A 10653-nucleotide genomic window follows, 5' to 3' on the forward strand; every position below is an offset into this window, starting at 1 on the left:
ATCATAATATTATATAGTATATATAAAAAAATTATATAAAAAATTAAATTATGAATTTTTATAATGAGTATAATAACTTGCAGCGTGTGAGAAAAAAATAAGTATTATGAAAAGAGCAGAAAACTGAGAAAAAAAAAATACTCGATGCCATAAGATACGTAAGAGCAGCAGTTGAGGCATAGCCAATTATTGATAGTCACTTCTGTGGAGATTTTGAGTGTTAAAAAGAAGAAGAGAGAAAGAAAGCATATGCATTTGGAACCAACTTGACAAAGAAACTTAAGTGTTTCGTGCTAGTTTCTTGTTTCGTCGGACGGTAGCCGGCTTGATTGAAGTGGTGTCGAAGAACCAGCTAGGGTGGCCTGGCCTAATTTGCTAATCAAATTCCGGCGGGAGATAGACAATGAAAAACTAAGAGGTTTATTATAAATTCAAGACATAATATATCAGCTGGAATAGAAAATAAAATTCCAGTTTGTGCAACATGCAAAGAATAAAACCCACCGTCAACCCTGCAAGCAGACAAAAGACAATAGCTTGACAGAGGCAAGGCATAAAGGGCAAAATGTTGATAAAGATCATACAAAATATAAAATTGAAAAGGGCTAGTAAAAAGAAGGTAATGCCAGCAATTAGGCAGGTTTGTGCTGATTCGGGTTCAATGGCAGGCTGGTCACCAGCAGGAGGAACCTCTTCTTTGGGAGGAAGAGGAGAACCATTTGAAGTGGCATCTTCGGCAGATGCAACAGGCTCCTTCACTGCAGACCGTGTTGCAAAACGAATCTCTATCAAAAATCTACCTTCTCCCTTTCCCTGTTGTTAGTTTTTTGTTGGTCTCAATGTTAAGCTTCCTTCTCCCATAGAAAGCATGTATATACTGTTCAAGAAACTCTCTACCCAATGGATTCGAGGTCAAGACCTCATGATGGAGATCCCAATCCTAAACTAAACTATCTAACTATTAGGGAAAAAAAAAAAAAAGAAAACGAAAAGATTGTCTCTGAAATTCAGATATAACTATAGAACAAAGGATCCAAATCCTGTTCTAGAACAGGGAGTATCAATCTTACTGGAGGCAGAAAGTCATAGGACACAGGATCAACAGAAATGACCCGAATGAGAGCTTCTCCCTTTAGAGATGTGAAGCTCTGCACTGCAGAAATGGAGATGCTCTTTTCTCTGTGAGTACTTTGGAGGAAGATTCAAACTTGGAAGGGAAGAGTTGCTTTAATGCTTTTCTTTTGGCCTTTTTTTACGCTAACCGGTGACGCTGACGCGACAAAGCAGAAAGGAAAGGGAAAAAGTTGAAAGGATCGGATTTTACTTTTACCTTGGAAGAAGCTTGTTTCTTCTGCTGCTGTGCTGCTCGCAATAAACGACGTAGCTTTTGAAATTTTGTTTAATTGCCCTCATTTTTCTTCTTCTTTGATGAAACCATTTTACTTTATTTCATTTTTTTTTTATCAAACCTACACAAGTATTCATGATTATTTATTTATTTAATAATGAGTTAAAAAAATTATGTGAATGAAATTAAAAATTTGCAATGTGTTTCAACAGCCACAAATAATTTTTCAAGACTTGAAGTTGATTTAAAAGTATCACCACCAAGTAATAAAAAATAAATTATTTTCTTAAAAATTAGTTGTTAATGCAAAACAAAGTCATAGTTAAGAATTTTGATAGCAATGTAGTGTGGTCTTCCACATAGCTTTCTAAGGATACGTATTTTTACCATTCCATTTCAACCTTTTCCTCCACGGAGTACGAGGTACGACTAAGCAGGATCCTTGTAATAATTATGGCTGTGTACACTGTACTTAGGTGCTAAATTAAATTAAAAAATTATATCGAATTAAAATTATTTTAATATTTTAATTTAATTCTAATTTTTTATTAAAAATTAAATCAAAATTATATCAAAATCAAATTAAAATTATATTAAGCCAATCAAACTAAAATCTAAATTTATACATATATTTTTTTATATTTTTTTAAATATATTATATATTTTAAATATATATATATATGAACTAAATATAATTTAATATTATATTTTATTTATTTATATTTTTTTAATAATTTTAATTATATTAAATTACCTTATAATTCTTAATTATAAATGTATTATTATATTATAATTATATTAATATCTTATAATTAGATACTATATAATTAATAAATAGTTAAAATATATATTATATAATATACTTATACTATTATATAATATAATATATTTAATTCTAACAATGTATGTAATTTATAATTAAGGATTATATATTTAAAAAAAGTTAAAAAATAAATTATATAATGTATTATGTATTCTTTTAAGAAAATAATTATATAAAATTGTTTCAAAAACTAAAAAAACAAGCCAAATCAGAACTAAAATAACGAAGGACTGAACTGAAATTATATCAAAATTTCATTTCAGTTTGAAATCCTAGATAGATCCCGAAAGCGAACCGGAACCGGATACCCCTAGTAGAAATAGAAGAGGGGATTCTTCTTTCGTGAATTTGCTGAGCAATCCACAATTGAGAAGAAAATTTTTCTACCATTTAACAAATGAAAAACTGTATTACATTTGCTATTTCTAAGTAGGTATGCAGCTTCACCTTGTCATGTAGACAATCTCAAAAGAAACTGGTTGATTAGCTTACATTCTCAATTGTCAGTATATGCAAGTGACATTCTCAATTGTCAGTATATGCAAGTGACCGATGAGCACCAGCCAGAAGCTGCTCTTGATCCATACAATTACTGTTTCTGCTTAAACATATGAACAATATAAACAATCCGAGCCACGTAGGCTCTCCCAAGGCACTAGCAGCATCGACCGTACCAAAAAATTGGGGATACATAGCATCAGCTTTCTTTGCCTGTCAAGCTTCTAGGTTTTCTGAGAATTGGATAGAGTCGTTGTATCAGAGGAATTTGAACACTCCGTTCAAAGAGGAGAGATAAAAGTGGCTTGAAATCCAGACTCGTTAACATCATAGAACGGCAGTCGGCAAAATTTGCAATAAGATCAGTCAGGTTGGAGCTCCACAAGGTTTTGTTTCACATGGATCAAAAAGTCCCAATGTCTAAGAGTCAATTGTTGGTTCAGGAGCTAAACAGCGCGCCAGTCCTTCACATCAAACTGGAAAAGAAAATGCTGTCTGGTCTTCAAGGAACAGGAGAAGCATTCTTAGGATATCTAGCAGATGAAGGCATCCGCTGCAGAGCTCTTGGAAAATCCGATTTTAAACGTTTATTTGAGATCCCTTGAATTGGCCTTACACATTACCAAAAATACAAAATAAGAAATAATAAACATATAAACAAAATAAAAAAAAGGGGAAGAGAGAGGAAGGTGGACAAGTAAAATCATAAATATGACCAGTCTACTTGTTGTCCAATTATAAAATGGAAAGCCAACTAAAGCATGGAACTTATCAGAACAAAGCTGAAACCCTACTACTGTATAAGATTTTGGAAATTGGAATCATGTTTTATCCTCTTTTAAAATATGCTTGGCAGAGCTATCAACAGGTTACTATGGCAAAATAATTTACTGTGCCCCATAAGGATTAAATTAGTAATGGATGAAGACCCGTTGTACAGTGTGTTTTCAAAAAATTGACGAGAAAGTAAGAGTTCAATTGGACCAATCATCATTCCATTTCCATCTATCATGACATTAATTTCCTTTTTGTGTCAGGCAGGCCATAGCTTATTCTCAAGGCTCAAAAATTAACATAGAAAGCAGGGAAAGAACTAATTATTCAACATAAGCATATGTGAAATCACAAACCTTGGGGAACCCTGACGTTTTGGTGTAAGTTCCTTGAAACTTACAAATTCTTTGAAGGCAGTAACTGCACCAATTGATTTCTTAGAGCCTTCCAGTCTTGGATCCAGAAGCCTAGATGGCTCTGAGGCAGGAGGAGATGAGACAGGCTCATCTTTGGGCAATGGCTGACTCCCAAAAGAATTCACATTGCCTAAATAACCATTGTCATTTGCACTAGAATATCTACTTGAGTCCCCATGAACAGTCCCATTATCTGGCTTCGCTCGCAACATATACATGTCTGGGAAAACATTTTCAAAACTGTCACGATCACAAAGAAATGCTAGGAGAGGAGAAATTTCCATACTGACTGAGACTAGAACATCATGTTTATAGGACAGCCTAGATGAAGCAATTTACAATTACAAGAAATATACTAAGTTGCATAATTGAGAAAGAGAAAAGCAATCATCAAATAGTGCCAAGAATGACTTTCAGGCCCGAGGTTAGTTGAGCAGGTTGCCTTTTACACTGGATAAGCACAACATACATTCTTGACAATAATAAAGTATGCTAACAAACAGGAATAACTAGATTATACACTGAAATTATATGCCCAGTGACAGCACAATCATAATGAGGAAACTTACTTGCCAAGTTCTTAATAGAACCCTCAGCCGCAAGACTTCGGGCTTCCCTTCTCGTTCTACCAATCCCTTCACCAACTTTCTCTCCCGCAAACCAAGCCTTCAAAAGTAATGAATGAGATAAGCAGTTGTATCTCTTCTTCCATTCAGGCAAAATTAGTCATTTTTTACTTATAGGAACAATTAATTTCCACTTTAAGATGGCACTATGTATGCAAACATGTGTTCCCACAGTACATTAGAAAAGAGTTTTTCTTTGGCCAAGCTTGGTAAGTTAATGTCAGTAGATAAAAAAATGCCATCCTAGTTTAGGTTCAATGTTTCCTTTTATTTTGATCAGTAAGTGATTTGCTATGCATTTTCTCTTGGTTGTCCTATAGCAAAGAGTGGCTTAACATTACAATAATTGCAGAATTACATCAATTCATGTCAAATAAAAAAGGCCTATCCAGAAATTTATTGCTGTCTAGAGGGGGAACCATCATTTATTTTGATGGAACAAGTAGAAATTTCAAGAATATGGAAATTAACAATGAGCTTAAAAGTTTTTGAGGAAAGAGCTAAAAAAACCTCAATGGAGAACTGCAAATCTCTGCTATCAACCAATGAAGGCCTGAATTCCACCTGTAAGTCAAGTTCTAAGTTATATACAGGTATATACATAGAATTATGTGGAATGTAAGGGTATAACATGCATTAATTATCAGCCCTAACTACTATTTTTTTTAATTATTATTCTTTTGCCTCAAAATGTAACTTTTACTGATTACCTTGGCACTGCACTTCATTGCAATTTCCTGTAACACTCCAACTGGAGTTTCTGCATTTGGGACAGCTCGTTCAGATTCAAAATCAAGATCCCTGTTGCTGGAAGATGATTGACTCAATGGTATTTCCTCACCTTTAACCCAAAAAAAAAAAAAAAATCTAACGCTAATCAAGTGATAAAACAAAATAAATTTCATAACATAAACACAGAGATAACGCAAACCAAGAAAAAGCACAAGCATAAATGCTCCACAATTTACATAAAACTTTTGACAGCTAATAAAGATGAATATCAGCCAAGAAAATCAGAAACCAAAAGACTTGCATTCAGATTGGAATTAAAATTCAGAAGATCTTCATGATGACTGAGAAGTAGTAATTTATGATTCTCACATTAGTCTCAATTTATAAATGACTATGTCAAAAAAATATCAGTGTTTAAATTGGTTATGCAGTGCATCCTGAACATATGAGGTAGAAATAAAGTGGCAGAGCTCAATCTTGACAGTTCTTGCAGATGGGCATAATGAGTTTTGACAATACATGCAATGTCTCCTTACCTGAGAAAGAATGATAATTGGATACTGTATGGTTTATCCTCAACCGATCATCTCTATAATGTGCCTGCAACTAAATAAACATCATCAAGGACTGGCAACTTTAGCCTTTCACCATAAAGTTAAAGAGTCAGACCATGGCAATCTTTGATTGTCATGAAGCATTCTATCAGATGGCATAGAATTCTCGACCTTGGGGAAAAAGAATGGATGATGAGGTTGGTGCTTTTCAATGTGCATTGGTTCTGAATCCAGAGCAAATTCTCTAGGTACTGCTCGGTTCAGTTGCCTAGGGCTCATTTCTTCCTCCACTGGAACCCAGCTTCCTCGAGATTGCACTCGTGGAACTGAAACTTGCTTTGAAGGTCTCACAGGAAATTGCGATTCACTTGGAACATGATCTCTGCTATCTTGTCCATGTTGCAATATGAGAAGCCGCCTCCTTGTATCAGGATCTAATTCTGATTCCGGCACCTCACCCTCTTCTCTAGCTGGAGAACTTTGCAAGCTTGGTTCTGAGGGACCAACCTGAGCCAAAGGTTTAACTAATGAAGTTGCCTGAGGAAACTGCATGCTTGGAAATGGTATTGCTGATGGCTGCGATGTTGGCACTGGAGTTGAGCTTGAAGAAGGCGCCACTGTGTACTCAAGAGGAGGAACAAGCCTTGGTTCTACATTGGCAGCTGTTGAAGGGAAAATTGAAGAAACTGCAAGTGCTTCCTGATAACAGAACAAAATGAAAGCAATTTTAACTTGAATGTATATATATGCAATTATATTTAACCACCATAAAATCCAGGAGTGTAAAAAAGAATACTTCCATATCTCAACATCAATGCTCTATGGGGCAGGCAGCCTTTCTAGTACACTAGGAAGTATGAATAGAGCAGGTAATATTTTACTGAAATTACAAATTTCCTAATAAATGCACATCCAATAAACATATTAATTTGGGGAGTAAGAATCTTTACTACCTTTAGTCGTTTTTCAACCTCAGCATCCACCATGCCATCAAACAAAAGTGGATCTTTGTGTCCATTTGAGTTAGCAGTATCATCCTATATGACACAATTTTAACCGTAAACAAATAGGAGAGTACAAGTCTACTGAGAGGTAAGAAGATATAATAATTTAATCCAAGCATATTGTGAAGGCAAAGAAGCTGTGTCAACACAGCTCCCAACACCCAGAAGATCAAAGACACAACTAACCTCTGAAACTAAATAGTTGCTCACATCAGGGGGAGAAGGGATGTCACTCATATCATCTTCATATGAAATCTCAGTTATCCTTTGTATAAGACCCTCATCAAATTCTCTGTTATCATATTCAAATATCATGTCACGTCATGCCTATAGAATTCATATACGTTAACAAACAAGACAAGAAAATAATAGCTCAGAAACTTAAGGTTCAATGGTGAGAGTACAAAGGAGTATCCATGCTCCAGTGTCTACATGGGAAAAAGAGTATCTTAGGGCTTCACATTCTTACTTGAAGAAACCACCTCTGACATTGCAGGCAACATTTCTTGCAACACACAACACTGGAACAGCATTATTTGCCTGCAACATAAAAAATTAAGATGAGTGCATGCTGTTATAGCATCAAGAAATACTTGGAGTGCTTAAGTACATTGGTATATTGCAATATTGCAGATTCCAACTACAGTGTAAAATGCACATGATTTATACTTCAGCTTGTGGAGCATAGTATGGAGCAAATGCAGGAACAACATGCACCCGAGGTTGATCTTTCTCATCCCACACTTTTAAGCGATCATCAATCACCAATGCCATCTTAGGATGGCAAATTCCATCTTGAAAAACATTGAACAATGACTTCCTTGAACCTATAAATAAATAAACAAGGCCCTCAGCATTAACAGAAAATGCAGCCATCAACAAGTAGGTCACATCACAACTTACAGACATTAATAGCTCAACTCAATAACCAGCTGAAAGAATTGAAAGCCATTGACTGTTTGGACCACAACACTTACCAGACTTGACACAAACTATCCGATCCAATAATTCTTTTGAGTTTATCAAGTTTGACTCTGGATCAAGAAGCCTCCACATTTCTAAAGCATAATCTCTTTCAGCCATTGTGCATACATAAACCTCAAAACGTTTGCGCCCTTTAGCAGTCAAGTAACTCCTCAGTTCTTCCCATGCAGGTCTCAACCTCACAAGGACACTTGTATCACGAATCTACACAATAGAAAATTTACTTGATATTTGGTCCATAAGTAGCTATTCGCACAGTACAAACCAAGAACAAAAACACAAGCTCAAACTAAATGCTTAAAAATAGAAACTTGGCATCTTATGTGGTGTGATTCAAAGATACAAAGTTACATACACTCTAAAATCGTAATTTGAAGCCAATCTTACTCTCAATTCAAGAAGCACATACCTGTGGATTGATGCGCGTCAAAATAATATTCCTCTCTTGTAATCGTATCAACGGACGCACTATAGGTTGGTGGTTGTCAGACAGAGCAGGAACAACCTCAAACTGAGTATTAATCACCCTTCCGTTTTCAACAACCTGATCATTTTCCACATATTGCTTCAAAATGCTCTTGTCATCCTGATAACGCTTTACCTCTGACAGCATACCAGAAATACGCTGTGGATCTACCTCAGTGCTTATTTTCCGCTGCAGTGCTTCAATTCTATCTTCAAAAGATCGCATTGTGTTTGCTACAATGAGAGTCTCATCAAGATCAAATACAATGCCAAGACATCTGAGATTCAGCATGACAAGACAAGCATTGTAAAGCCCTGCTGAAACATTGAATCCCCAGAAGCATGGATACTGTCTTTCATCATTTCCAGAATACATTGCCACCAAATGGAGCTCCCCCCATCCCAGTTGCACTACTGCAGTCTGGAGACACCATAATGCTAATAACAATTAATATTAAAGAAAATGAAATCTACAGAACAGGGAGATATTAAATCTGTTGATTTGCATAATACATAAAAATAATAAGATAAGAAGAATAAGCATTATGAAAAATAAGAGGAATCATTTGACAAAAAAGAAGCGTATCAACTACCCAAACATACCCATTTAGTTCCCATTATACAATTAACATCATATATCCTCAACAAAATGAGACATGAACCAGCAGATCAAACTCCAAGTATCATTATGATCAAATTCCCTTAACATTAACCCACATTTAGACAATAATATTGTCAAAACTTTTTAAGTTTCCGGCCTGTATTCTTTCAGCATTTTTCAGCCAAAAAAAACAAAACTAATTTTGCCAGAGAAGGCGATTCTTCTTCTTCAAATGGCTGCAAATCAGTAAGACTAATCCTGGGAACTTGCATTAGAGTTCCAGGAAATCAACTCATGACAATTATAAATTTCAGGCAGTTCTCATGAATTTAGCGTAAAATTGCTTCACCAAAATTATATATATCAAGGAGGAAAAAAAGCTCAATGTCTCGGACGAATTATTTAAGTTCATGAAGTTATTAGAAAATTAGGGTTCACTGAAAATCATCCAAAAATATTCAAACGGGCATTTGTTTCATTAGTGCAGAGTCCCCTGTGCAACAAACTGAACCGGGTAAAGTTTGGAAATTTCTGGGTTTAGCAGTCTGGTTTTTTTTTTCATTTCCTTTTTCATTAGGTTAAGGTTGTTTCTTAAAATTAGCTTTTTGTACTTTAATGCGATACCTTGTTTTCCTGGATACAGGAGGAGTGCAAAAGATGAAGCGGCGTGTCAAGAGAGACTGAATTCTTGGACTCCATTTTGAAGCATATCCCACATGTAATGGTATGTAGCACTGCCAGTGGAGGACACCTCTCACTCGGTTGCGAGAAGTGGCTTATTCTGATTTCCTTCCCCGTCAATATCTCATCTATGACTCTCTTGTTGTTCTCTTCTTCTTCTGGTTCATGTTGGTGTTGCCGTTGTTGGGGATATATTTCAACTTCTCCCAGTAACTCCTCGCCTCTATACACCGCTGATTTATACATCTTTACCAAAACAATCAAAACCCCTTTCTCATCAAAACAAAATCTCCGGTATTTAGCTTCAAAGTTTCACCTTTTGAATATCACAAGAGTTTCCATCAAAATCCATCATCATCATCATCATCATCATCATCATCATCAAGATTTAGATATGATCCGATTTTCTTGAAATTTAAAAAAAAACAAGGTCGAGAGACAAATAACCAAAATCAAAATTAGGAATCTTGTTTGCTCAGATTTTAAGACGATAGATCTGTAATTGAGATGATCCAAAATCCAAACCCTAAACACAATATTTGCTTCGACAAAGATCAAGCTTTTGAGTGCTATGCTTCGATCGAATGATCTATCGATAGATTTACCACTAGTCAAGGTGGTGCTAGGGGTTTTTTTTTTTTTTTGGGGTATATATTTTCTGATGATGACAGAGAACGAGTCTCAAAAAAGAGGAAACCCTAGATCCAGACTGCGAAAGGTCAAAAATAGTAGTTCTGCGCTGTGCGTAATGGTTGAGAATACTAAAATTTTCTAAAGTTGAAAAATAATAATAATTAGAAACTCATCAATTTTATTCCAGATTTTGTAGCTCTCTCTTTTTAACCATGACCGTGTAATCTGTGACCTACGGAACTCTCTACTCTGACGTCTCATTGAGAAGAGAATTACCCTTTTTTTTTATTATTTACGTATGTGATGTGATCAGCTAATGACTCAAATTTATTAAAATAATATTTTTATGATATTTTCAAATTATTTATTTTTAAAATCATTAAAAAAATTTAATTTTAATATATAAAATAATTTATTAAAAAAATTCAACAGTAAATATAAAACAAATAACTACTTTAAAGTTTAATTTTATTAATAAAATTAATATATACTGTTTAAATTTTTTTTATTAATT

At 34.8% G+C, this 10653-nt stretch overlaps 1 protein-coding gene across 4 annotated transcripts; it reads right to left on the bottom strand.

Moving 5' to 3' along the window:
- Positions 1-2537: 2537 nt before the first annotated feature.
- LOC110635101 (RNA polymerase II C-terminal domain phosphatase-like 1) lies at positions 2538-10314 on the bottom strand. Of its 4 annotated transcripts, none has more exons than XM_021784313.2 (14): positions 9450-10314; positions 8169-8645; positions 7753-7963; positions 7445-7602; positions 7245-7315; positions 6962-7067; positions 6725-6808; positions 5943-6470; positions 5754-5823; positions 5196-5245; positions 4996-5049; positions 4429-4525; positions 3800-4079; positions 2538-3280 (listed from the first exon to the last, which is right to left on the bottom strand). In XM_021784313.2, the coding sequence occupies exons 1-14, from the start codon at positions 9750-9752 to the stop codon at positions 3172-3174; spliced, it is 2598 nt and encodes an 865-aa protein (XP_021640005.2). In that variant the 5' UTR covers positions 9753-10314; the 3' UTR covers positions 2538-3171. The 4 variants fall into 4 exon arrangements, with proteins under 4 accessions (XP_021640005.2, XP_021640006.2, XP_021640003.2 ...); XM_021784314.2 differs by having other exon boundaries at positions 5754-5817; positions 9450-10313; XM_021784311.2 differs by having other exon boundaries at positions 5196-5326; positions 9450-10311.
- Between the last annotated feature and the right edge of the window lie 339 nt (positions 10315-10653).

The sequence above is a fragment of the Hevea brasiliensis genome, chromosome 18 (assembly GCF_030052815.1).
Source record: "Hevea brasiliensis isolate MT/VB/25A 57/8 chromosome 18, ASM3005281v1, whole genome shotgun sequence".
Classification (NCBI taxonomy): Eukaryota; Viridiplantae; Streptophyta; class Magnoliopsida; order Malpighiales; family Euphorbiaceae; genus Hevea; species Hevea brasiliensis.

Bases quoted from the DNA above. Each gene is read 5' to 3' on its own strand.
- LOC110635101 (XM_021784311.2), bottom strand. From the start codon at position 9,752: ATGTATAAATCAGCGGTGTATAGAGGCGAGGAGTTACTGGGAGAAGTT. The intron at 7,603-7,752 runs GTAAGTGTTGTG...ATTTATTTATAG, and splicing joins GATAGTTTGTGTCAAGTCTG to GTTCAAGGAAGTCATTGTTC. The intron at 5,327-5,753 runs GTAAGGAGACAT...TTTGGGTTAAAG, and splicing joins CAATTATCATTCTTTCTCAG to GTGAGGAAATACCATTGAGT.